We start from the raw sequence: 24,102 nt of genomic DNA on the forward strand, positions 1-24,102 counted from the left end.
GCCATCTACGAGGCACCAGGAAGCGCGTGCACGAGACGCTAAGGCTGCTGCAGCGCAGGTCTGCAGACTCGACTCTGATGAGGTGTCACAGTCTTATCTCCTGCAGACACGCAGTGGACTGTTCACAGGACACACTCTGAGCTGGTGCGCTGCCAGGGCTCCCGTCCAAAGCCTCTGGGAGCAGGAAAAGGCCTGCAGACGAGCCCACAGCTGGCAGACCTCTCTCCACGTGTGCAGACTCTCAACGGTTCTCTCCTCCCAACTGCTCACGCATACCCCAGCTCTGTCACGGTCTCCTCATCGCTCTTGGGCACCCTCTGTGTCCTATGGGCTCTTCTCTTGCCCTCCCCTGGGGCTGCCTGTGCCACCAGGCTTTGCTATGTGCCCAGGTCTCCAAAGCATCAGGGACTGTCTGAGCCCCAGTGGCATCTGGTCCGAGCGCCAAGCCACATGTAGCTACAGCTACGCTTCACTGCCCACACCCACAGGGCCTTCCCAGAGACCTGGTGAGAAAGCGCTCCCTCTAGCGCCCCCCCCCCCCCCCCCCCCCCCGCAATGTGCACCAGCACCCACTCCTGCTGCAGCCAGCGAGAAGTGTGCTCCACCCTGAAGGAAGACAGGACAAGAGACCGGAGGCCGGGAGGCCCTTGGGTGTGTGGAGCCAGTGAAGTAACAGCAAGAGGAAGACCTCAACAGCAGCAGACACTGTGGAAGGTCAGAGGGCCCCGGGTGATAGGGGGAGCATCCTGAGACAGTTTAGGGACCCACCACCTGGAGCACTTGTTCCCAGCACCCACATCATGACACAAAACTGCCTGATAACTAACTCCACCTCCAAGGAACCAAACACCCTCTTCTGGTCTGTACAGGCACAGGCACAGGCACGCACATGGTACACAGATAGACACACAGGCAAACACTCATGCACATGAAACAAAAATAAACAATCTTTCAGAAAAGAGAGCAAATTGATGAATCCAAGCGAGCACAGGGCACACGCATGAGGAGAGCTCAGTCATCCTCGGCCACACAGAACTTGAGGACAGTCAGTGCGCACAAAGCCCTGAGCCAAAATAAAGCCAACAGACAGGAGGAAGAAGGACTGGTGGTCACTGAGGGACACTGAGAGAGCAGGGCAGTGAGGACAGCCACGGGCACGGCACTGTGCACAGCTCAGGTGGGGGATGCCATGCTGGGAATTCCCTCAACGAAGAAGGGAGTCAGAGCACACCTATGTAAGGTCTGGGAGCCTAGAGTACCACAGCTCACCGACATCTTGCCCTGGTAAACTGGAGCCCAGTGGCAAGTGTTCACGATGGCATCCACTGCCAAGCCAGGCCCAGACCCACACACAGCAAAGGCAGAGCCAAGGGCTTCTCACACCACTGCTGGGAGACCGAGAACAGATGAGAGGTTGCCAGGGTGATTTCAACAGACCCAACATGTGGGCCCTATACAGTGTGCAACTGCGGTGAGTATGTGACTCCTTGAGTGGGACTGCGGACAGTGCCCTCACTAGACCTGGGAGACCTGAGGACAGATGGGACGACACTGCCCGTCCTCACTGTCAGACCAACCAGCCTCCGGGCGCACAGCCAAAACCAGGACGGGGACTCACTGGGCTGGCGTGTGGCTGGCAGCACGGGACGACTACCTCAGAACTAACCAGAGATCAATGTGGCCGTGAGAAAGGCTTTCCTGGTTCAGTCCCCAAGAAGAGCATGCACACAGGGACACAGGGCACAACCCTGGCCCGAGGTCCCCTGGGCAGGGGCAGGGGACTGTGAGGTGGAGATGGAACGTGGAGCTGCGCTCTGAACCGCAACACGAGAAGCAGCTCCCAGGGCAGCGCAGACTTCAGCACAGCACAGGGAGATGCCGTGGGACCCCAGGAAGAAGGCCTGCCAGCCCTCCATGGAGTCAGGGCAGAGGCCGGGGAACCTCAGGCCAGGCTGAAACCATGGGACACACTCCTCAGCAAGCAGACTCAGACAAGAGTCGCCAGGAAGCTGGGCACAGGGTAGTGCCTGTCATGCCAGTGTGCAGGAGGCTGAGGGGGGAAGGATGGCAGGACCAGGCTAGCCTGGGCTATGGAGTAAGACCTTGATTCAGAATAAAAAAAGGAAGCCAAGACCAGGCTAGCCTGGACTACGGAGTGGGACCTTGACTCAGAATAAAAAGAAAAACTACATTTCGAGCAGAGCTGACAGAGGGATAATTCAGTCCCAACTGGTTTGTCTGATGACATTTAACCGGCCTGTGGCAGATTGGAGAAACCTGCCAGGAAACAGCACAGCAGGCCGGTGAGAGCACTCACGTGACCCAGCGCTGGCTTCTGATGCCTGCAGGTTCTGTATACATGGTGCCTACATATACACTCAGGCACAGGCACACACACTTGCACATAAAATACAAAGAAAAAACATAAGATAGCTTCTTAAAACAGATCATACAAACAACCCAAATCACAGACAACTAGGAAATGTCAGCATGGTGGAGGGTAGGTAAAGTGCCTGTCCCACAAGCACAGAGATTCGAATGCAGATCTCCAGCCCCTGTGTGAGCCAGACATGGCGGAACATGCCTGTAACCTCAGCCAAGGAGAAGTATAGACAGGAGGGCCCTGGGGCTTGTCGTCCATCAGCCTGTCCAGCCTGTCCAGCCACCAGCGAGCTCCAGGTTCAGTGAGTGAGAGACCCTGCGTCAAATTAAAGAGGGGCTGGAGAAGTGGCTCGGGGGTTGAGCACCAACTGCTCTTGCAGAGGACCCGGGTTTCATTCCCAGCACCCACGTGGTGGCTCACAACAACTCTAACTCCAGTTCCAGGGATCTGATGCCTTCTTCTGGCCTCCGCAGGCACTAGGCACGCACACGGACATATATGCAGGCAAAACACCCATACACATAAAAATAAAGAAAATACTTAAGAAAACAAAATCCTACTTTTTTTTTTTTTTTTTTTTTTGGTTTTTCGAGACAGGGTTTCTCTGCGTAGCTTTGCGCCTTTCCTGGAACTCACTTGGTAGCCCAGGCTGGCCTCAAACTCACAGAGATCCGCCTGCCTCTGCCTCCCGAGTACTGGGATTAAAGGCCTGCGCCACCACCGCCCAGCCAACAAAATCCTACTTTAAAAAGATAAAGTAAAATAATTTTTTAAAATGTGGGGCACGATAGAGGAAGACACTTACGTTGACCTCTGGCCTCCACACAGCACGCACAGTAAAGCAGAAGTCTAAGGGGACAGACACACTATGAACAACGGGCATGGACAGATGGTCAGCTGGAGAAAACAGGCATCTTTCTACAGCAAAGCCGGCAGCCCAGAAGAGAGCCAGCTCGGCAGCTAGAGTGCCGCTACTCCTTCAGAGGATCCAGCTTTGGTTCCAGGACCCATCAGCCTCCAGGCCCAGGGGATCCAACACCCTCTTCTGGCCACCTTGGGCACCAGGCACACATGCTGTGCTCAGACATGCAAGCAAACACTCAAACACATGACATGTGCCCCACACACACACACACACAAAAAAATAGAGATCCTCAAAAGATCCACCACACACAAGAGACTCGGGCAGCTGTCAGGAACTGCCTGGAAACAACAGGCCAGAGGTGACCCCTGTATCTCTGGGCAGGCTGAGGCAGGAAGACAGTGGATTTTAGACCAGCTTGGGTCTAAACATATCCTGCCACAGACAGACAGGGCTCTAGGATCACAAAGCCTCCTTGGCACACCCTACTGAACACACAAAGATAACAGCCCATCCTACTGAGGTCCGCAGGGTGAGAATAAGGGCGGCCATTCCCTAACACAGTCTATGTGGCTGGCATCAACCTATACAGAAACCAAGGACACCACAGGAAGCCACCGACCAACACTGCCTGTCAACACAGATCCAAACACCCTGGAAAACCCCTAGGAGAGCAAGCGGACTCAAGCTGTGAGACGGTGTACATCACAGACCCAGGGTGAGGCCAGGGGCAAGGCAGAGCGCACACAGCTGCCCGTGGTGGTGCGTTGGAGACAGGAAGGGAGCAGCCTCGTGGTTTTCTCAACAGTGGCAGAAAAAGAGCCTTTGACAAAACTGAATCCCCTTCATCACGAAAGAGGACTGCACAGGAAGGCAGGGCAGGTGTGACACAGGAAAGCTCTGCTAGTCCCTGCCACCTCCTCAGTGGTCAGGGCACAGCTATCTGAACTGACACAGAAGCTGCCGAGGCCCCTGCACACCCACCAGTGCACACCCACCGGTGCTGTGCAGACACCGCACAGGGTCACGTGTGCAAACCCTGAGCTACACTGTGGGCAGGAAAAGTTTTTGTTTGTTTTTCAGTTTTAGAACTAGACTTCCTTAACCCAATAATGGCTATTTACAATAGACCCTTAGTGGGCACCCACTCCCGGTAATAACTGGAACCGCCCCTAAAGCCAGGAGTGAGATGAGGATCCCACGGTCCCAATGCTGGAAGTGCTCACTAGAGCAACGACAAGCCGACTGCAGCTGACGGGCGGGTACATGGGAAAGCACGCACACCTAAGCTACGGCACTAAGGCATCCACTGAAGCCGCAGGTGTGAGGCCGTGGCGGCTCATCTAACGGTCTCCTCGGTGAGATCCGGAGTTCCCTGGAGTCAGGACTCTGACGTGCCTGTGCAGATGGCCTTGATTAGGTTAACTGAAGTGAGAAACCTGCCTACCGTAGGAGGCCTCATTCCCTGTGCCGAGACCCTGGGCTGTATTAAAATAAATGAACTGGTCCAGCAAGATGGTCCAAGAGGTAAAGCTGCTTACTGCTAAGCCTAAGTTTGATCCCCAGGACCCACATGGTGGAAGGTGAGAATGGATTTTCATACACTGAGCTCTGGCCCCCCAATGAGCATACACACAAAATAAAATGTACACACACAAAAATGAGGCTGGGCATGATGGCACAAGCCACGGATCCCAGTGCTCCAGAGACGGACTCATCTCTGTGAATGGAGGACAACTGGAGCCTGATCTACATAGCGAGCTCCAGGCCAGCCAAGGCTACATAGTGAGATCCTGTCTCAAAAACAAACAAGAGTGAAACCACACTGCCCTGGATGGTAGGGTCTCCACGGCAGAACACATTTCCGGGCATGTGTGAAACCCAGGCTCCTTCCCCAGTACCAAATTAGCCCACAACTACAAAACTTATGTAGAGCCCAGGGGCGGCCTCTGTACCGGGTGGTTTTGCATGTCACCTTGACACACACTAGAGTCATTAGAGGAGGGAGCCTCAGCTGAGGAATCGCCTCCATGAGATCCAGCTGTAAGTGTTTTCTCAATTAGTGATCAATGGGGAGGGCCCCGTCCATTGTGGGTGGTGCCATCCCTGGGCTGCTGGTCCTGGGTTCTATTAGAAAGCAGGCTGAGCAAGCCAGGGGGAGCAAGACAGTAAACAGCACCCTCCATGGCCTCTGCATCAGCTCCTGCCTCCAGGTTCCTGCCCCGAGTGAGTTCCTGTCCTGACTTCCTTCAGTGAGGAACAACAATGTGGAAGTGTAAGTTGAAAAAACCCCTTCCTTCCCAATTTGCATTGGTCATGGTGTTTCATCAAAGCAATAGAAACCCTAACTAAGACAGCCTCTATGACTTCAGACAACAACTGAGTCACAGATTTGATACCACAGTCATGTACAAAAAAGGAAAAACCATGCCGGGCGTTGGTGGCACACACCTTTAATCCCAGCACTCGGGAGGCAGAGGCAGGTGAATCTCTGAATTCAAAGTCAGCCTGGTCTTGAACTCAGAAAAGAAGCCCTGTCTCGAAAAACCAAAAAAGGGAAAACCAGATTACTGAATTTCCTAAAAATGTGAGGTCTTTGTACATGAGGACACAAGTAAGAAAACAACTGTGGACAGAAGGACGACACCTGCCGGTCTCACCTGGCCAGAACACACAGAGCTTCTACAACACAGCAGCAGCAGCAGCAAATCTGAGAGCGGGCGTGTTCTCTGAAGAGAAGTGGCCAGTGACCAGAAGATGCCAGCCACTGTAAGCCAACAGGGAATGGCAAGAACCTCAACAGAGAATCCATCCAACCTCCATGGGAATGGCCATAGTTTACACAAAGCAGGCGTGGCTGACGCCACACTGACACAGGAAGTCTCACCACATGTGAAAAGCAAAATGGTGCAGCCACCATGGGACATGAAGGAGCTGCTCAGAGGGTGAAGCCAGAACCCCACTCTTCCCAGGCTCCCCCCCTCCTCCCAGGTCCCTGTCGTCCTTCCACCAGCATCTACCAGCACGAACCAATGCTTCAGAGTCCCTTCCTGAGGAGCATGAGAGGCAGAAAGCAAGCTCATGGTGCAGCCCACCCACCCCATCCTGCTGACACACTTGACCAGCTGGGTAAGGGCACAGCTCTGCTCTGAAGGCCAGGAATGTGCTCGGTGCAGACCAGTGGCTCCGGTTCAACCCACCATGGCCAAAGCAACTAAGAAACACCGTGAGTGTGACTCTCCTTTAAAAGGTCCAAGACAGCAGGACAGGGGTGAAGCCCCGCCCGAGGATGTGCCTCAGATAGGACTGCGGGACAGCAACAGGGGAAACAGGCTCCACCCGGGCCACTGCAGGAGCCTCCCAGTCCAGGAACTCCACACTGCCCACCCCGGGAACTGAGAACACCAGCAGCACGTAAGGACACACGGACACCCTAGCCGACTAGGGCCTTGCACTCAGAAAGCCAGACCGCTCTATCCTCCAGCAGCCATCGGATTCCGACTACTGGGGGAGTAGAGGGGACTGATGGCCACAGAGCTGAAGTGCTGGCCTGGGTAGCGACCAAGAGCCTGCCTATGCTCAGAACGCCGTGCTTGCCAGGGCATGGCCTGGTCACCATACGCCCTCGCTGTCATCAGCACAGCAGGCTCCATGAGAACTGCAAAGGGCTGTGGGTGGCTAGGGTTAGGAGCAATGCCTTAAGAACCAGAGCCCAGCCGGGTGGGGGTGGCGCACGCCTTTAATCCCAGCACTCGGGAGGCAGAGGCAGGCGGATGTCTGTGAGTTCGAGGCCAGCATGGTCTACAGAGTGAGTTCCAGGAAAGGTGCAAAGCTACACAGAGAAACCCTGTCTCGAAAACCAAAAAAAAAAAAAAAAAAACCCAAGAAAAAAAAATTTACCATTGAAAGAACCAGAGCCCCACTGGCCCACATGCTTGGCCAGGCAGGCAGAGGCCCAGAGGTGTCAGGGACACAAGGCCTCTGAGCACAGGGGACTACAAACAGCCCTTGAGACTCTAGACACGGGAGCCTGTCAGCCCAGAAGTGGTTCAGCTGCCCCAGGGAAGGTGACAGTCCCCTGGCCCATGCCTAGAGCACAGCAGGAAGGACTGCTGTGTGCATCCCGCTGCTCAATCACTGAGGGCTGGAGGAAGGAACTCATGACGTTGGCTCCATCCTTGATGCCATGGATGGCTGAGACTCTGTGTGCTTGCAATCCACTGAAATGGCACTCACTCCCATGAGGCAACACACCTGAGCCTGTCTGTCCCCAGAGATCCTTGCCAACAGAATGGTTTGTTGCCATTCTCAAATCTCCTGCAGGCCTGGTATAAACAAGGACCCAAGACTTGGGGCCTCAGGGGGACAGAGCAGCAGAGGCCTTTTCCAACAGAAGGAAGTGTGGTGCTCGCACTGAGCATCGGGGCTGGGCAGGTGGCTCCACTGTTGAAGTTTTTACTCACAAGCATAAGGCTGAGTTCGCTCCCGAGGGTGATCTGTAGTCCTGGAACTGGGAGACATACAGCAATGCCTGGAGCTCACTGCAGCCAAGTCAGTGAGAAACCCTGTTCTCACAAGGTCAGGCGGGGAGCCTGAGACTCTGAAGACACTCTCTGGCCTCCGTGTGCACACGTGTAAACATACCCACATACACACCTCAGGAAAACAATCTACCGTGCCACCTTTCAAGGGGTCTACAAGACATCATAGACCTCAAAACATCTGAGAGAGCCCGTAAGAGGGAAGGCTCACTGGGCCAAAGCACTTGATGCTCCACTGAAGACCTGAGTTCAATCCCAAAGCCCCCGTAAAAGGAGAACCCAGTTCTCACGAGCTGTCTTCTGGCCTCCAGTGTGTGTGCGCCTCACTCTCGAGTGTGTGTACACGCACGCATGCATGCACACACACACACACACACACACACACACACACACACACACACACACACACACACACAGAGTAAATAATTATAAGAAACACAGAGGAAAACAACTGGCATAGCACAGGTCCCCAGCACACAGAAGTGAAAACTCGGGAAAGCCTGGGTGCCGTGGGCCGCTGAAGGACCGGAACCGCGGCGGCGGCGGCGCAGTATAGAAGCAGGTTGTTGAAAAGGCGCTCCTGCCGCGTGCTGTGCCAGCCGCCACTACTCCTGTGAGCTCCACTCACGCAGGGACTAACAACGCTTCCCCAGCTTCCCCACTTGCCTGTCTAGGGCACTCAGAGTGTCCGTAGGTCTGTGTGGGCGTGAGTCGGTCCTTCCTAACTCACAGGCTCAGAGGGACAGCCAAGCCTCGTTGCTGACACACCACACACAGCAGTCCCAGTGTGCAGTGTGCGCCACAGCGTTCCCCCCTGGGGCGCTGACAGTCACTAACTGCTCCCCACTGAGACCACTCCTAGAGAGGAGCTAAACCCGCCTCGGCCTGTCCAGCCGAGTGCATAAAGCCCGCCTTCCGGTCACACTGGGTGCATAAAGCCGGCCTCCTCTGCCCGGCTGTTGGGCGGCTGCAGTTCCTGTTACTCCGAGTCCAGCCCAGAGCACTGGCCTGGAGATCTGTCTGTCTTCATTCCCTCTCTGCTCCAGGCAGGTCAAGTGACCCACACGCACGTGCTCTTCTCGGCCGATGGGGTCTGCTGCTGGCCACCCCCAGCTTTTGTTTCTGCTTTTCTTTCCGTCACCCCCCATGCAGCTGGGCTGACAGGCACCTGCCCCAGTCCCACGTCTACTCCCCTTCTCACATGGTGTCCGCTCCACCCTCCCCACTCACCCAGTCTCTCACCTTGTTTTTGAAGTACACTTCAATGAGCATGATGAAGCCTGCATAGCCCGACTCCTCCACTTTGTAGGGGGGCTCCTTGCACACTGCAAAGAAAGTGACAATCTTCCATTAGCCGCCCGCCCACCACAGCCCTCCAGGCCCTCTGCAGGGTCCAGGGACAATGGTGCTACAGGTCAGGGCTTCTGGGAAGTGACAATTCAGAGTGGGTCAGGAGGAAGGCAAGGCAGGCCTGTGTGGTTGGTCAGCAGAGGGCAGGGCACATCCAGTGACAAGCACTGGGCACTGGGGACTCCAGGCAGGCTCAGGAGCCCCTCCCAAGATACTAAGACACAACAGTCCGCAAACCATCCCCGCTTACCCCAGTCTTCAAACGCCCTGCCCCTGTGAGGCTGCTGGACAACAGCCAGTCATGGTGGCCAAGGAGAAAGGAGGCAGGAGGATACAGCGGGGGGAGGAGCCGGCAAGAGTCAGAGGGAGACGACAATGAGGACCCCGTTCCTCTCCGTCCTCAGTCGTGAGGACCCCCACTGTTTCGCCTGAGGTCCCCAGTCCTGACCCCCCACTCGGCCCCCAGGGGATTCAGGTCTGGCTGTTCTCCAGTCAGCTTCCAAACCTGCCAACAGCTCAGGACAGGCCCACTGCCCACCGGGTGCTGCAGATGAAGTTCCCCCACCCTACCCCTGTGCTGTCTGGCACCAAGTCCTACTGCGCAGCTTCTGCTCAGCCAATCAGACAACAGATCAATCAACATCACCTGAATCCTCCACCGGGCTCCCCAAGAAGCCCCACTATGGCTCTCTACCACCCGGGGTGGCCACCTGGCTCCAGCCACCTGCACGTTACTTTTCCACTCTTGGGCTCCTTCCAAAGACTGGCACTGGTGCCTAGGTCCCAGTCCACTGAGCAATCGGCAAAAGTTACCCACACACCCCGCAGAGCCTGCTCTGCGCCCCTCACACACTGGGGTACACCTTGCTCCACCCCGCAGGCCACAGGCTGCCTCAGTCCTGTCTCCAGGACTCTCCACAGACAGCACGGCTGAGGTGGGAAAGCCCGCACTCTCCACTGCCCAGCCCACTCAGTCTGGACTTCAGAGTGCTCCTCAGTGGGGTCTGCGTCAGGATGGAGGGCAGAGGTAATGTCCTGTTACCACTCATCCCACTCTCAACAGGCCCTTCTAGGTCTCATGCAGCCACCAAAGACACACACAAGGCCACATGCCAACAGGACAGGTCTGGTTTCCTAGGGCCTCTGACCTCCAGGTCACTATCTCAGCAAGTCTCACACCTCAGCCCACCCATATCAAGAAGAACCCTCCTGTGTGTCTAAGGCTCCAAAAAGACCTCACACCCTCCTCTAGTGTCCAGCAGGGACCGACAGGCTTCTTTGGGGACTCCCTGTGCCACAGGGGCTCACAGGGCAAAAGGAAGCCGAAATCTAAACTAGTAAGATGGCTCAGAAGGTAAAGGATCCTGCCACCGAACTGACCTGGAACCCACACGGCAGAGGAGAAGATCTGACCTCCACACAGGCACCGTGGCGCCCTCCCCCAACACAAACAAATCAATCAACCTAATTACATTTTCTAGGAGCTGCAGAGATGACAGCTCTTGCAGAGAACCCCAGTTCAGTTCCCAGCACCCCTCACAACTACCTTTAATTCCTGCTCCAGGGGATCCAATGCCCTCTCCTGGCCTCATGGGGCACTTACACTCCCATGCACACAGACACACACACAGAATGAAAAATGCATTTAAAGAATACAGTGTTAAAGATAAGTGAATTTAACGGAAGCAACTTAGGCACGGGGAGGTGAGCAGTAGCAGCAGAGCCCAGGCGACTGACAGCATGGTAAGCACATGCCAGGCACTACTGCATGAAGGCCAGAGAGCAGGGGCCGGGGCCGAACTCCTCAGTGTACCATGAGTGCAAACTAGAAGGAAGCAGCTGGAACTGCCAGGTAAAGTGAGCAGGGCTAACGCATGAGCCTGGCTGCTCTGGATGAGAGGAGGTTCCTGGAACTCATGTGGTAAAGGAGGGGGCGGGCTGCATGGACGGTCTCTGTGTCCCAGGAGGGGATGTGAGGAGGGGGCGGGCTGCATGGACGGTCTCTCCGTCCCAGGAGGGGATGTGAGGAGGGGCGGGCTGCATGGACGGTCTGTGTCCCAGGAGGGGATGTGAGGAGGGGTGGGCTGCATGGACGGTCTCCGTCCCAGGAGGAGATGTGAGGAGGGGGCGGGCTGCATGGACGGTCTGTGTCCCAGGAGAGGATGTGAGGAGGGGCGGGCTGCATGGACGGTCTGTGTCCCAGGAGGGGAATAATGTGGATCAGCAGTAGATCAACTGCCTAGCACACAAGAAGCCCTGGATTTCATCCCACTGAAGAACAAACCACACCAACACCATAGAAGGCTTTGCTAGGTACTGTGACACACACCTGTACATGGCAACCCAGCATTCCAAAGCAGAGGGTCAGGAGTTTAAGTCCAAGGTCATTCTCAGCTACAAACTGGAAGTAAGCTTATTAGCCTGGCCTACAAGACCCTGACTCAAGAAAATTTTAAAAATCACGAGCCAGGCAGTGGTGGCTCATGCTGACTCCCACAAAGTTTGAAGCCAAGCTGGGCAACACAGTGACACCCTGTCTCAACAAACAGGCTAGGCTGTGGCTCACTTGGTAGACAGTCTTTACCCAAGGTGCACAAGCCCTGGGCTCCACCACTGGGTGTGGCCAATGCATGTCTGGTGTATTCAAATCTGTCATCACAGCATTCCAGAGGCAGAGGCAAGGCAGGAGGGTCAAGAGTTCCAGGTCTCCTTTAGCAGCGTGGCTAGTTCAAGGCCTGCCTAGGCTCAAGAGAAAACTAACGATAAAGGTCCAACCTCACTAGCACAGTGTGGTTGGGGAGCAATGGTCTTTCCAATGAGCCAGGGCTTGGGGACATGGAGGCACAGGGTTGATTAGGAACCACCGCTTCATTTACACCCCAACCAAGGTCCCAGAATGGGAGAGTGCAGAGGACCATCTTGTGAGAGAGGCCTGGGGGTGATTGCAGTACCCTACAAACTCAACAGGATCAAGAGGAGGACAGACAAATATACCAGGGAAAAGAACAAGCCCAGGCCACAGAAGATGTCACTGCAGGGCAGGGTGGGTCACCTGTGATCCCAGCACTCAGTAAGCTCAGGTAACCAAAAATGATGAAAAGAACCTGTCATCTGACCTTGCAATGACCTCAAATGCTCTCAAAAGTAACTCAGAGAGCAACCAGCTGACCCCACCCTGAGCCAGAACTGCAATCTGAGAAGTCAGCCTCACTGTTCACCACCCCTATCCTGGATAGGGGAGGTACTTTAGCCCAGAACTATGGTGGGGTAAGGGGCAGGCCCCACAAGAGTGCTGTGGAGGCTCCTGGAGAGACAGGTTTTTTTTTTTTTTTTTTTGGTTTTTCGAGACAGGGTTTCTCTGTGTAGCTTTGCGCCTTTCCTGGAACTCACTTGGTAGCCCAGGCTGGCCTCGAACTCACAGAGATCCGCCTGCCTCTGCCTCCCGAGTGCTGGGATTAAAGGCGTGCGCCACCACCGCCCGGCTGAGAGACAGGTTTTTATCACAGGTCCTCAGCCACCGGTCAAAGCTGACAGGGAGGAAGAGACCACCTGTACTCAGCAAATGCTGGGGAGGACTCAGGTCTCTGCAGGCGCCAGTGCCACACAGACAGAGCAAGCCAATGTGAGCCTGGCACTGGGCACCAGCAGGACCAGCCCGGATGGCTACAAAAGACCTCACCATGTAGTCTGGAGTACAGAGACTCCGGGGAATGCACCACTGCAGCCAGCTGACCTCACTTTAAAGCACAGGCAGATAGGCACCCTGCACTGCTGAGCTGGTTGCTTACCTGTGAGAGCCATCAGGAGATAGACACCTGCCCGACACCTCCACACATACCTGCTGTGTGAGGCAGCTACACCTGCCATGCTCTAAGATGGGAGAACCAAGGTACTGGAGGGAGATGGGGGAGTGGACAGGTGGATGGCCGGGTGGGTAGGTGAGTGACTGAGTAGATGGCTAGAAGGATGGAGGATGGATAGATGGCTGGGTGGGTGGGTGGGTATGGGATGGATGGATGGATGGCTATATGGTTGGGTGGGTGGATGGATGGATAGATGGATGGGTGGGTGGGTGGGTGGATGAGTGGGTGGATGGATGGATGGATGGGTGGGGTGGTGGATGGGTGGGTGGATGGATGGGTAGGTGGGTGGATGAATGGGTGGGTGGATGGATGGATGGATGGATGGATGGGTGGGTGGGTGGGTGGATGGGTGGATGAGTGGGTGGATGGGTGGGTGGATGGATGGGTGGGTGGGTGGATGGATGGGTGGGTGGGTGGGTGGGTGGATGGATGGATGGGTGGGTGGGTGGATAGATGGATGAGTGGGTGGATGGATGGATGGATGGATGGATGGTGGGTGGGTGGGTGGATGGATGGATGGATGGGTGGATGTGTGGATGGATAGATGGATGGGTGGGTGGGTGGATGGATGGATGGATGGATGGATAGGTGGGTGGGTGGATGGATGGATAGGGGATGGATGGCTGTGTGTGTGTGTGTGTGTAGATGGCTAGAAGGATGGATGATTGGGCAGAGGAAGGGTAAAGTGGTGATGGATGGGTAAGTGGTAAACAGGTCAATAGATAGGTGGGTGAAGAGAAAGAAGAAGGAAAGCAGGTAGGAAATAAAAAAGATGAGCACTCAGAGGTAAAATCAAGATGGAAAGCACAAAGTCAAAAAAAAAAAAAAGGCCAAACAGAAGAAAAAAACCTCCACTGCCCTTAGAAGTGCTTAGCACAGGCGTAACTTTCTATGTGGCATCTGTGAAGATACACACCCAAGAAAACAATATGTATTGGTAGCTGATCCCTCAGTAAGGGGCTGGGGGCATGGTCATGGTGGAGCCCCGCCTAGAATCCCCAGTGAGAGGCTGGGGGCGTGGTCAGGGTGGAGCCCCGCCCAGAATCTCCATTGAGGGGCTGGGGGTGTGGTCATGGTGGAGCCCCGCCTAGAATCCCACAGAGGGGGCTGGGGGCGTGGTCAGGGTGGAGCCCCGCCTAGAATCCCCAGTGAGAGGCTGGGGGCGTGGTCAGGGTGGAGCCCCGCCTAGAATCCCCCAGTGAGGGGCTGGGGGCGTGGTCATGGTAAAGTCCCACCTAGAATCCCCCAGTGAGGGGCTGGGGGCGTGGTCATGATAAAGTCCCACCTAGAATCCCCCAGTGAGGGGCTAGGGGCGTGGTCAGGGTGAAGCCCCGCCTAGAATCTCCATTGAGGGGCTGAGGGTGTGGTCAGGGTGGAGCCCCACCTAGAATCTCCATTGAGGGGCTGGGGGTGTGGTCAGGGTGGAGCCCCGCCTAGAATCCCCAGTGAGGGGCTGGGGGCGTGGTCAGGGTGGAGCCACGCCCAGAATCCCCCAGTGAGGGGCTGGGGGCGTGGTCAGGGTGGAGTCCCAACTAGAATCCCCAGGAAGGAGCTGGGGGCGTGGTCAGGGTGGAGCCCCGCCTAGAATCCCCCAGTGAGGGGATGGGGGCGTGGTCAGGGTGGAGCCCCGCCTAGAATCCCCAGTGAGGGGCTGGGGGCGTGGTCAGGGTGGAGCCCCGCCTAGAATCCCCAGTGAGGGGCTGGGGGCGTGGTCAGGGTGGAGCTCCGCCTAGAATCCCCAGTGAGGGGATGGGGGCGTGGTCAGGGTGGAGCCCTGCCTAGAATCCCCAGTGAGGGGCTGGGGGCGTGGTCAGGGTGGAGCCCCGCCTAGAATCCCCAGTGAGGGGCTGGGGGCGTGGTCAGGGTGGAGCCCCGCCTAGAATCCCCCAGTGAGGGGATGGAGGCGTGGTCAGGGTGGAGCCCTGTCTAGGATCCCCAGTGAGGGGCTGGGGTGTGTTAGGGTGGAGCCCCGCCTAGAATCCACCATCCTCGAGTTGGGGTGTGACCCAGCTGTAAGTACCCACGTTCCACTGTCAGCACAGCACAGAAAGAAAACTGCTATGCACTGCAGGAGCATGCCCAGCTTGAGCCAGAGTGAAGACTCACATGGAGGAAGGAGACCCAGCCTACACACACCTGAGCAGGGACCACCTGCCAAGGCCTGCCAGGAGGACCTTCCACAGGGAGTCACCTCTGATCACAAACCCCAACAGACTGTCCCCCACAAGCTGCTCCAGAGGCAAGTGGGGAAATGTGAGGAAGAGTGATGGGAACCACATGTTGCAGCCTTGGTAACACGTTGCCCAGAAGAAAAATATATGCAAGGACAGTAGTGATAAGAGTACCTGTAATCTTTGCACCCTGAAGAGTATGAATTCTTTTTTTAATGAAAACAGATTCTTTTCATAAATTATATTTTGATTAGTTTCCCCTCCCCACCTCCTCTCAGATCCTCCCCACTTCCCCACCCACGCAAATCCACATCCTTTCCCCCTCTCATTAGAATACAAGCAGGCATCTAAAAGCAACAGTAATGCAGAATAAAACAAGAACAAACCAACCAGAATAGGACAAAACAAAGAGCCCAAAAGAAAGCACAAGAAACACATACAGACACTGAGACACACAGGTTCACACACACACAGAAATCCCACAAGCTACACAAGCAAAAGATCTGCAAGGGGAAAAAAAACCCAAAGCATTGTGAGACCAAAAAAAAACAAACAAACAAACAAAAAAAAAAAAAAAAAAAAAAAAAACCCTCCCAAATACCATTGGTTCATTTTGTGTTGGCCATTTACTCCTGGGCATGGGGCTGCCCTTAAGAGTGGTTTGCATGCCCAGTGAGACCCTTCAGAGAATTCTTAAACCATCACCCTGACTGCTTCTGGCCTGGGAGGTTTCTTGGCTACTCCGGTTCCCGTGAGTGGGCCGGCTGTCACTAGTCACTTCACCAGGCTGGGGGTGGAGGGGCACTGGTGGGGAGGAACCGAGAAAGGGCACTCACCACGCTTGGGTTTGGGGAAGCTGTCATGCAGTCGGAAGATGACCTTCTCCACGAAGTGCTGGATGTCACATTGCTCAGGGCCACGTACGAAGACCATCCAGTCATGGGTGAAGCCTTCAGTGGTGGGCTTCTTGCGCAGCTGGGCACGGTGCCCCAGCTCTAACTTCACCTGGACAGTGCACTGAGGGGGAAGAGAGAGGCGGGGCCAGGTCAGCATGGAGGCAAAGCCACACACTGCTGTCCTGCACCCTGGCCTCCAGGACACTGCCGATGGTGGCTGTGGGTGCTTCTGCATGCTTCCAGGGAGCAAATACACATGTACCACACTCCCCAGCATGAGCAGAGGGCTAGGTCCTGGCTCCTCCACCGGCAGCATCTGTGGCCCTTTCAACTTCAGGCTCTCCCCTGCACATCCCAGCTGATTCATCACTGAGAGGACCTAATGGTCCCCTCCACAAGGCAGTTTCCCCTGGCTGCCTCCCACAGTCTCTGTGGCCCTTGCTGTCCACCTGGACATAGAGCCTGAAGGGCCCCAGGGTGTCAGCCTAGCCAGCCACAACAGCACCTTGAGAGAGCACTCTCCTTCTCCCTCCTTCCTGTAGATATTTTGACACTGCATCCTGAAACCCCAGGTGGCTCAGGCCAGCCCCAAGGTGAGGTAAAATGCAAAGGCACTAAACTCCAAGGGATTCAGCACAAGGGCAGGCCACCTCAGAAAGGGACCCAACTAGAGTGTCTGCAATCTGTAAAACCCTCTCTAGACACGATGCACGCGCGTGTAGAGGAGGTGTATCTGGGCCCAACACTGACACTGGGTTCTTCCCCACCACTCTCCACCTCACACATGGACGAAGGGCCTCTCACCCGAGCCCAGAGCAGGCTGGTCTGACTGGTCCAGGTCCTTAGTTTTTGACAACCTGACATAAGGCAGAATCACCTAAAGAATCACCTGAGAAAAGGCTTCTACTGGATTGGCCAGTGGTGTTTCGTGATGAATGACTGACATGCGAGAGCCCAGCCCACCACGGGAGGTGGTCCTGGGATGTACAAAAAAGAGCACAGCTAAGGAACCGTGGGGAGCAAGCCCTGAGTTCCCTGTGGGGAGCAAGCCCTGAGTTCCCTTGGATGGACTGTGACCGGCACACACCAGCAGAATGAACCCTTCCCTGCTCAGCTGTCTTTGGCCATGGTGTTTACCCCATCTGCCTCCTTAGCTCTGGGCTGCCTTCTCCATGGGTGAGGGGCTCGACTCCACTGCTACACTGCAGAGCGGGCGCTTTAGCCCATGAGACATCGCTTAGCCTTTTTATACATCTTTAATGTGTATGTGCATGCGTGGGGGAACATGTGTGTATACATGGAGGTAGAGGACAGCTCTGAATGCCACCCTTAGGAATATCTTTTTTTTTTTTTAAGATTTTTTTTTTACTTTATTTACATGTTTGTCTGTGTATCTGTTGGGGGGGCTGGGTCGGGGGAGGTCAGAAGAGGGAACCAGATCCCCTAGAACTGCTATTACAGGTAGTTTGTGAGTCACCCTAGGGTGCTGGGAACCCAACTCTGGCCCTCTGCAGCAGTAGCAAGTGCTCTTAACTGAGTCCTTTTCTCCAGCCCCAGGAATCCCCTTGTCTCCAGCTTCCCGAGGCTGGGATCACAAATACCCATCACATCCAGCCTTTTCACATGGCTTCTAGGGATTCAACTCAGGTCCTCATGCTTGCAAGCAGCCACCCCTTCAGCCCAAAGGAACTCTTTCTTTTTTGGGGTGTGGAGTGGTTGTGGTACTAGATATTGGACAAAGGGCTTAAACGCACAATAGACAAGCACTGTATCACTGAGCTGCACCACCAAGAGCTCCCTAGACATTTGTCTGTGAGACAAAGTCTCACTATGTGACCTGGCCGGCCTAGAACTTGCTCTGTAAACCAGACTATCCTTGAACTCAGGGCTGACTCAGGTACGTGCCTCACCGCTCCCCCAAGACAGGTTTCTCGCCGGGCGGTGGTGGTGTCTCACGCCTTTAATCCCAGCACTCGGGAGGCAGAGGCAGGCGGATCTCTGTGAGTTTGAGGCCAGCCTGAGCTACAGAGTGAGTTCCAGGAAAGGCGCAAAGCTACACAGAGACACCCTGTCTCGAAAAAAAAAAAAAAAAAAAAAAGACAGGTTTTTCTGTGTAGCTCTGGCTGTTCTGGAACTCACTCTATAGGCCAGGCTGGACTCAAACTCAGAGATCCTCCTGCCTCTTGAGTGCTGGGATTATAATCGTGTGCCACCACCACCAGCTACCCTTGGCTTCTATTTATTTATATATTTATTATTTTTGGTTTTTCAAAACAGGGTTTCTTTGTGTAGTCCTGGCTATCCTAGAACTCTCTCTGTAGACCAGGCTGGCCTCGAACTCACAGAGATCCACCTGCCTCTGCCTCCTGAGTACTGGGATTAAAGGCGTGCACCACCACACCCATCTTGACCCTAGCCTTTTCTTTAAGACAAGGTCTCACTGTGCAGCCCAGGCTGGCCTGGAACTCTTCACCCCTTTGCGTCCTGAGTGCTGGGGTCTCCCTCCAGTCTGAGCCCAGCAGCACACACTTGACGGAAAGGGCCTGACACTGAGTATGGAACAGTCACAACTGTCCAAGCTGGCTTGCTGGGTGCTCTGCCCAGATAAGCAAGACAATCAGGTGGGAGGACTCAGGCCGCCCGCCAGGACTCCCACACACTGGCCTCTGCTAGCTCTCTCCAGTGGGGCCACTGTCCAAGGGCCCAGACCCTAGAGGTTCCACTTGTGCCCCCAACCCCTCTCCCCACACCTGACCTCATAACCCCTTTAGTATCTGTGTACTCAGATCTCTGCCAGGACAAGCGTCCTTTAGTTTTCTAGGAAAAGCTACATGGCTCGAGGTCTACCAGAAGGCGGGCAAGAGGGGCAGCCAGATGGGAGATGGGCGGGCGTGCGGGCATGATAGTGGACTCTGGGTGAATCATGGTCTTGAGTAAAGGCAGGGACATCTGAAAGATGTGCTCCATCATCACAAATGGTGCGGAGGGGGGAGGCTGGAGAAAGGGAATGGAGGTCTGACAGAAGAAACCAGCTGGACGTGAGTACAGAGACCCACCTCTGGGCTGCAACTCTGCGGGGACAGTCAGGAGGGGAGAGAACCCCAGCACTGGGGACATCTGGGGGACACTACATATCAACCCCTAGACACGCTGGGTTTGGTGCCTGTCAGTGACCAGGCAGAGAACCTGGGCTACATGGCCAGACCCCAGGATGCCTGTGTGGACAGACTGAGCACAGGGTGGAGAGTGTTCATCACGACTCTGGGACAGTACCGCCAGCCCCACAACAGGGGCATGACCAATAGGGCCCCTGCTGGCTGGAGGCGCCCTGACTCCTAACACTAGTGGCCTACTGCCGAGCCACTTCTTGGGCCTTTCTGTCTGCTGCGGGCTGTCTCCTACAACCTGCCAGCGGAGCCCTGGGCTGCTGCCTGGCAGTGCTGATGACATGGTCCCCGTCGGTCCCGGGTCACAGCACAGGCAGCACAGCGGCTGTTGCGAAAGAACCAAGAATGACCACAGCTCCACCCGAGCCGGGGACACAGGCGCCAGGACTTCGAGGCACAGGCCAAAGTAAACAGGAGGTTCCAAGGCGGTGGCAGACTGTGCCCAGAGCACTGGCTGGCGACACTGATGCCCAAGGGGCTGGCGCCTACTGGGACCACAACACCCCCAGCTGAGGGCACCACAGTCTGGAACCAGCAGTGTCCAGGTACCCCATGCCTAACCATCTTTGTCCTTCCGAAGCTGAACCCCAAGGAAAGACCCACACCCTCAGAGACCAGAACTCTCTAGAAACAGTGGTAGTGGGACAGCACAGGGTCTGTGCCACAACATGAGAAAGGAGCTTGAAGCTGCAGCCGCTCAAGGCAGCAGCTGAGCCCCAGCAACCCAGGGCCATCACCTCACAGGCCCTCCTTGCTCTCCTCCACCTGGATGCCTGTCCCACCAGAACCAGGCCACACTGAGCAAACTGACCAGCTGGTTCTCTAGATGCGGTGCTGATCCAAGCAGCACCCCCATAACCAACACTGCTCACCTCCTGCCGTCTTGCACAAGAAGGTCCTCCCAGCACCGTGACCACTTGTTGCATGGATACCTCTGCACAACCCAGAGCTGGCAACTACAAGTGACCTGGCTGCCTGCACCCCAAGGAAACCCTGGTGCAGGGGGAGCAGCCAGGGCCTGCCCAGAAAAGTGCCACCCATCCTGCTGCTGGAGATCAGAAGGCATGGGGTGCAGTGGCCAGAAGCCCAGAGTGCCATCTGGAGACAGGTAAGCTCAGGCTGGAGGCTTCATGCTGCCAGGACAATTGGCAGAGGGCACTCAGAGGCAGAACCCCAACCCAGCAAGTCAGGCAAAAAGCATATGGGGCATCTCACAGGCCCTTCCTGAGGTAGACCATCTCTCTAGGTGTGGACGGGCGAAGGGCCAAAACATCCCATCCCACAGCTCCGTGTGACTCCAAATTCATCCATCCACCCTTATCCACCCACCATGCACTCACATATCCACCCATCCATCCATCCATCCTATCCACCCATCTGTCTACCATCCACTTCTCCTACCACACCCCTAAACACCCAGCCCAAGCTTGGGCCAAGGAGGGAGTCATTAGCTGTTAATTTTCCTATAGGCTTTCACCTGATTTTCTGGTGGGAATTCTTTGTAACAAATGACCTTTCCTCTGGGAATCCACACATCACCCTGTGGTATAATTAAATGTGGTATCTATTATACCTTGGCATGCACCTGGCCCTCCCCTTTAGTAAGAAAAAACATCAGGTCCACTCCACAGCAAGGTCCACACACACTGATGGATGTCCCCACAGAGCACTGGTGACAGGTCGTCTGAGCGTGACAGAACCTTGTCCCTCTAGTCCCAGACAGGGCTCTTGGGGAAGCAAGTACCCTAAGACAATCATTTAAGTGGAAAGCACCTGGCCAAAAGGCAAGACGAATCTGGAGAACCACCAACAATAAAAACTAAAACTAAGCCAGCAGCCCGGCCCTGTCCTCCAATCACTGTCACCCCCTTTCTGGGCTCAGGCACCTTCTTCCTTCTGACAGGGCACAAGGCTCAAGACAGAGGGATGAGAAGGGGCTGGCAAGGCACAGGTGTGCTGTCCACATGGCTATGCCAGGGACTGAAGACAGACATAACGTGAGGACAGCCGCCATGTGTCTCCTAGGAATGTGGACAAGGGCCCTGGGTGGGGTACTTCAACTGTGGGCAATCGCAGTCCAGGCCCCTGGTCCCGGTCCCTGTAAAGCAGGTCAGCAGAGCAGAGTGAGAAAGCCGGAGACTAGCTGCAGAGGACCAGGGATTCGGCTCCGGCTCCAGCACTTGCCCACAGTCTCTCTGCCGGGGGTGGGGGGCACAGAACACTCAGGACATCAGGGAAAGGATTCCATGCTGGCCCCGGCTGCCCCAGCCCCCACTTGAGCCAAATCTCTGCCCCTGGAGTGCAGCACAGCCAGGCTGTGGGCTTGTGTGCCACCTGCGACCACACTGCACCCCTTCTGAGGCCAGGCCTGCGACTCTGGGAAGGGGGCTCCCAGGTCCTTTGAGAGTCAGGACCACTGGATGCTGACACCCTCTCTCAGTGGGGTTTGCTGGGGATCCCCACTGGGCTCTCAGACCCTTCTCATCTTTCCAGCATTGTGTCTGGACAAACCAGCTCCATTCTACCCATCCCCAAAGTGAGTAGCAATCCTGGCCATGCCCCTGCTCCGCACGGAAATTCAATACAAGACAGCACGGGAGGGTTTGGGGTGGCATGGAGGGGACACCAGAGACACTTTCCCGGCCTTCCTATCCACAGGGAAAGCAAGAAGGCCAGAGCAAAAAGCCAACTACCACTTCTGTGCTGGCCTCTGCACCAGCTTCAGTCACGGGGAAGGCCGGACCAAGGCAGGGGACAGAGAAGGCAGGCAGAGCCAGCACCCAGGGTCCCGCCCACTGCTTCCCCGCAAGGCACACACGGGATCACCGCAACCCCACGGGTGGAGGGAGGCTGGGCCTCTACCCTGTGCCCCTACAGTCCCCATACTCAGGATGACCCCATCTGTGAGCGCCAGCCCCTCCCTCCCCACAGGGTCTTACGTCGTGGTGGGGGCAGCTGCTGGGGCTCTGCGGAGCTGCCAAGGAAGAAGGGCAGATGGCACAGGCAGATCAACAACCCACCCAGTGCCACTGGTCACCTCTGGGGCAGGGTCCTGTCTGGGGAGCCTCCTGGGTGGACCCGACTTTCCATGCTCCTTGGCTGAAACCTAAATGAAAGCAGCCAGCCGGTCACAGCTGAGCTCGGGCTGAGAGGGAACTTGTCCCCACTGCCCCTGACTGCGACAGCCACCTTTGCTCAGCATCCCCATCACCAAGTGACAGCCGCCCAGCATGTCACAGAAGGAATGGCCTCCAATCTCTGGGGACTCTGGCGGGGACAGGGGCCATGCCCTGCACTCTGGAGTGCAGAGGGTGCTGAAGGGACAGGGACTTTTGTGTGGTTCAATTAAGGAGGAGCCCAGGTAGCAAGCAGGCTTGCAAACCAGCCTGTTCACTAGCAGAAAGCCAGGCACACCGGATAGATCCAAGAGCCACCTGCCCGCAATGATCCTGGCCCATGGATAGTGGGACACACAGCAAGGTCCCTGGCCTGTGCGCCTGAAACCACAGCCACATGGCCAAACCAGACAAAGCCGCCTGCATGGCGCCAGCACCCAGGAATGCCCCAACCTGCCCTTGCAAATGGCAGAGGAAACTATCAGCTGCCACCCCCACAGCCCCACACCTTCCCAGGACTGGCGCCCCTGAAAACTTGGGATGTGACCCTGGGTGGGGGTAATCTGGAGATGGGGAGGAGCTCACATGGTGAGGAGCCGGGTGACGTGGCACAGGGGCCAGAAGGGACAAGAACCAACAGGGCTGGTTACCAAGTGGGGGGGGGCTGCCAACGGGAGCCTGGGGGATCCACCTGCAGCTAGGTGAGGCTGGGAAGCAGTGGGCACGGGAGGGAGAGGGCGGGGCAGAGGGGAAGGGATGATGGTTCCCAGCAAGGCCGGCTGAGACCAGACAGACAGTGAGGGGATGCACTAGGGTTACTGGACAGTCAGAAATCAGATCCCAGGTGCAAAGCTGGCCAAACCCAAGGGACATAACGGGTCTTAGAAGTCTCAAGGGCTTGTGGGCTACCAGGTCAGAGCAGACTGCCCTTGCTCTGTGTCCAAAGGAAGGCACCACCGTGGGCTCCGGGAACAGAGCACAGCGGGCAGCAGGGTGGGTCAGAGGGGCTGACACTGGCCCATGCTCAAGGTCCCACATCAGAATTAAGTTCCGGTGGGGGGGGCAGTCCAGGGTCCCAGGGACACGTGCTCATGGCAGAAAGGGTATTAGAGTGGAGGCAAGCTGGGCAGGAGGCTGGGAAACGTGGCCTGAAGTAGTATCTTGGATGGGAGAGGGTGTAATTGGGGCAGGGAACATTCAAGACAGCTGAGGCCAGCCTGTACACAAGCATCTGGTTGGGGGAGACTTGGGGCCACAGGTCCGGAAGAAGCACTCCCTCCAAAGAGGGAGTGCCAGATTCTGGGAAGTGTGTAGCACCTGAGAGGGCATGAAGGGGGACTTAGGCCGAGCTGTCTATGGGGACACTTGAGTACAGTCTCCACAGATTCAGAGGCATGCTGGGACCACAGAGGCTGAAGTCCCACTGAAGTTCTGAGACATGTTCCCAAGGGTTCTAGGCCAGAACTCCAAGGGTTCTAGTACCAGGGACTGTGGGATGTACTGGGGTTCTGAGGAATCTGCCTGGATTTGGTTCCACAGGGGCTGTGAGTACCCTGGGGTTCCCAGATCAGCTGGGTGGCTCTGGAATGGGATGGACGGCCTGGGGTCCCATTCCTATACCACGACTCCCAAAGGACTCCCCAGAAGATTCTGAACCAGGATAGGGTCCCCAAGGTGCTATGGGTGGCTATGGGGTTCCAAGTCCTCCTGGAAAGCTGTGGGCCCAGCAGGGGACCCCCAGGGTGCTATAGTA

General features: G+C 56.0%; 1 protein-coding gene across 2 annotated transcripts in view; it reads right to left on the bottom strand.

Annotated features, from left to right (window-relative positions):
• The window catches only part of Mllt1 (MLLT1 super elongation complex subunit), a 42,008-nt gene that overhangs the window by 17,144 nt on the left and 762 nt on the right, over positions 1 to 24,102 (bottom strand). For both annotated transcript variants that reach the window (XM_076559803.1, XM_076559802.1), the window contains exons 2-3: positions 16,007 to 16,187; positions 9,029 to 9,111 (exon numbers count right to left, since the gene is read on the bottom strand). In XM_076559803.1, coding sequence (XP_076415918.1) covers positions 9,029 to 9,111; positions 16,007 to 16,187 — 264 coding nt within the window. The remainder of the gene's footprint in view (positions 1 to 9,028; positions 9,112 to 16,006; positions 16,188 to 24,102) is intronic.

The sequence above is a fragment of the Peromyscus maniculatus genome, chromosome 22 (genome assembly GCF_049852395.1).
Source record: "Peromyscus maniculatus bairdii isolate BWxNUB_F1_BW_parent chromosome 22, HU_Pman_BW_mat_3.1, whole genome shotgun sequence".
Taxonomy (NCBI): domain Eukaryota; kingdom Metazoa; phylum Chordata; class Mammalia; order Rodentia; family Cricetidae; genus Peromyscus; species Peromyscus maniculatus.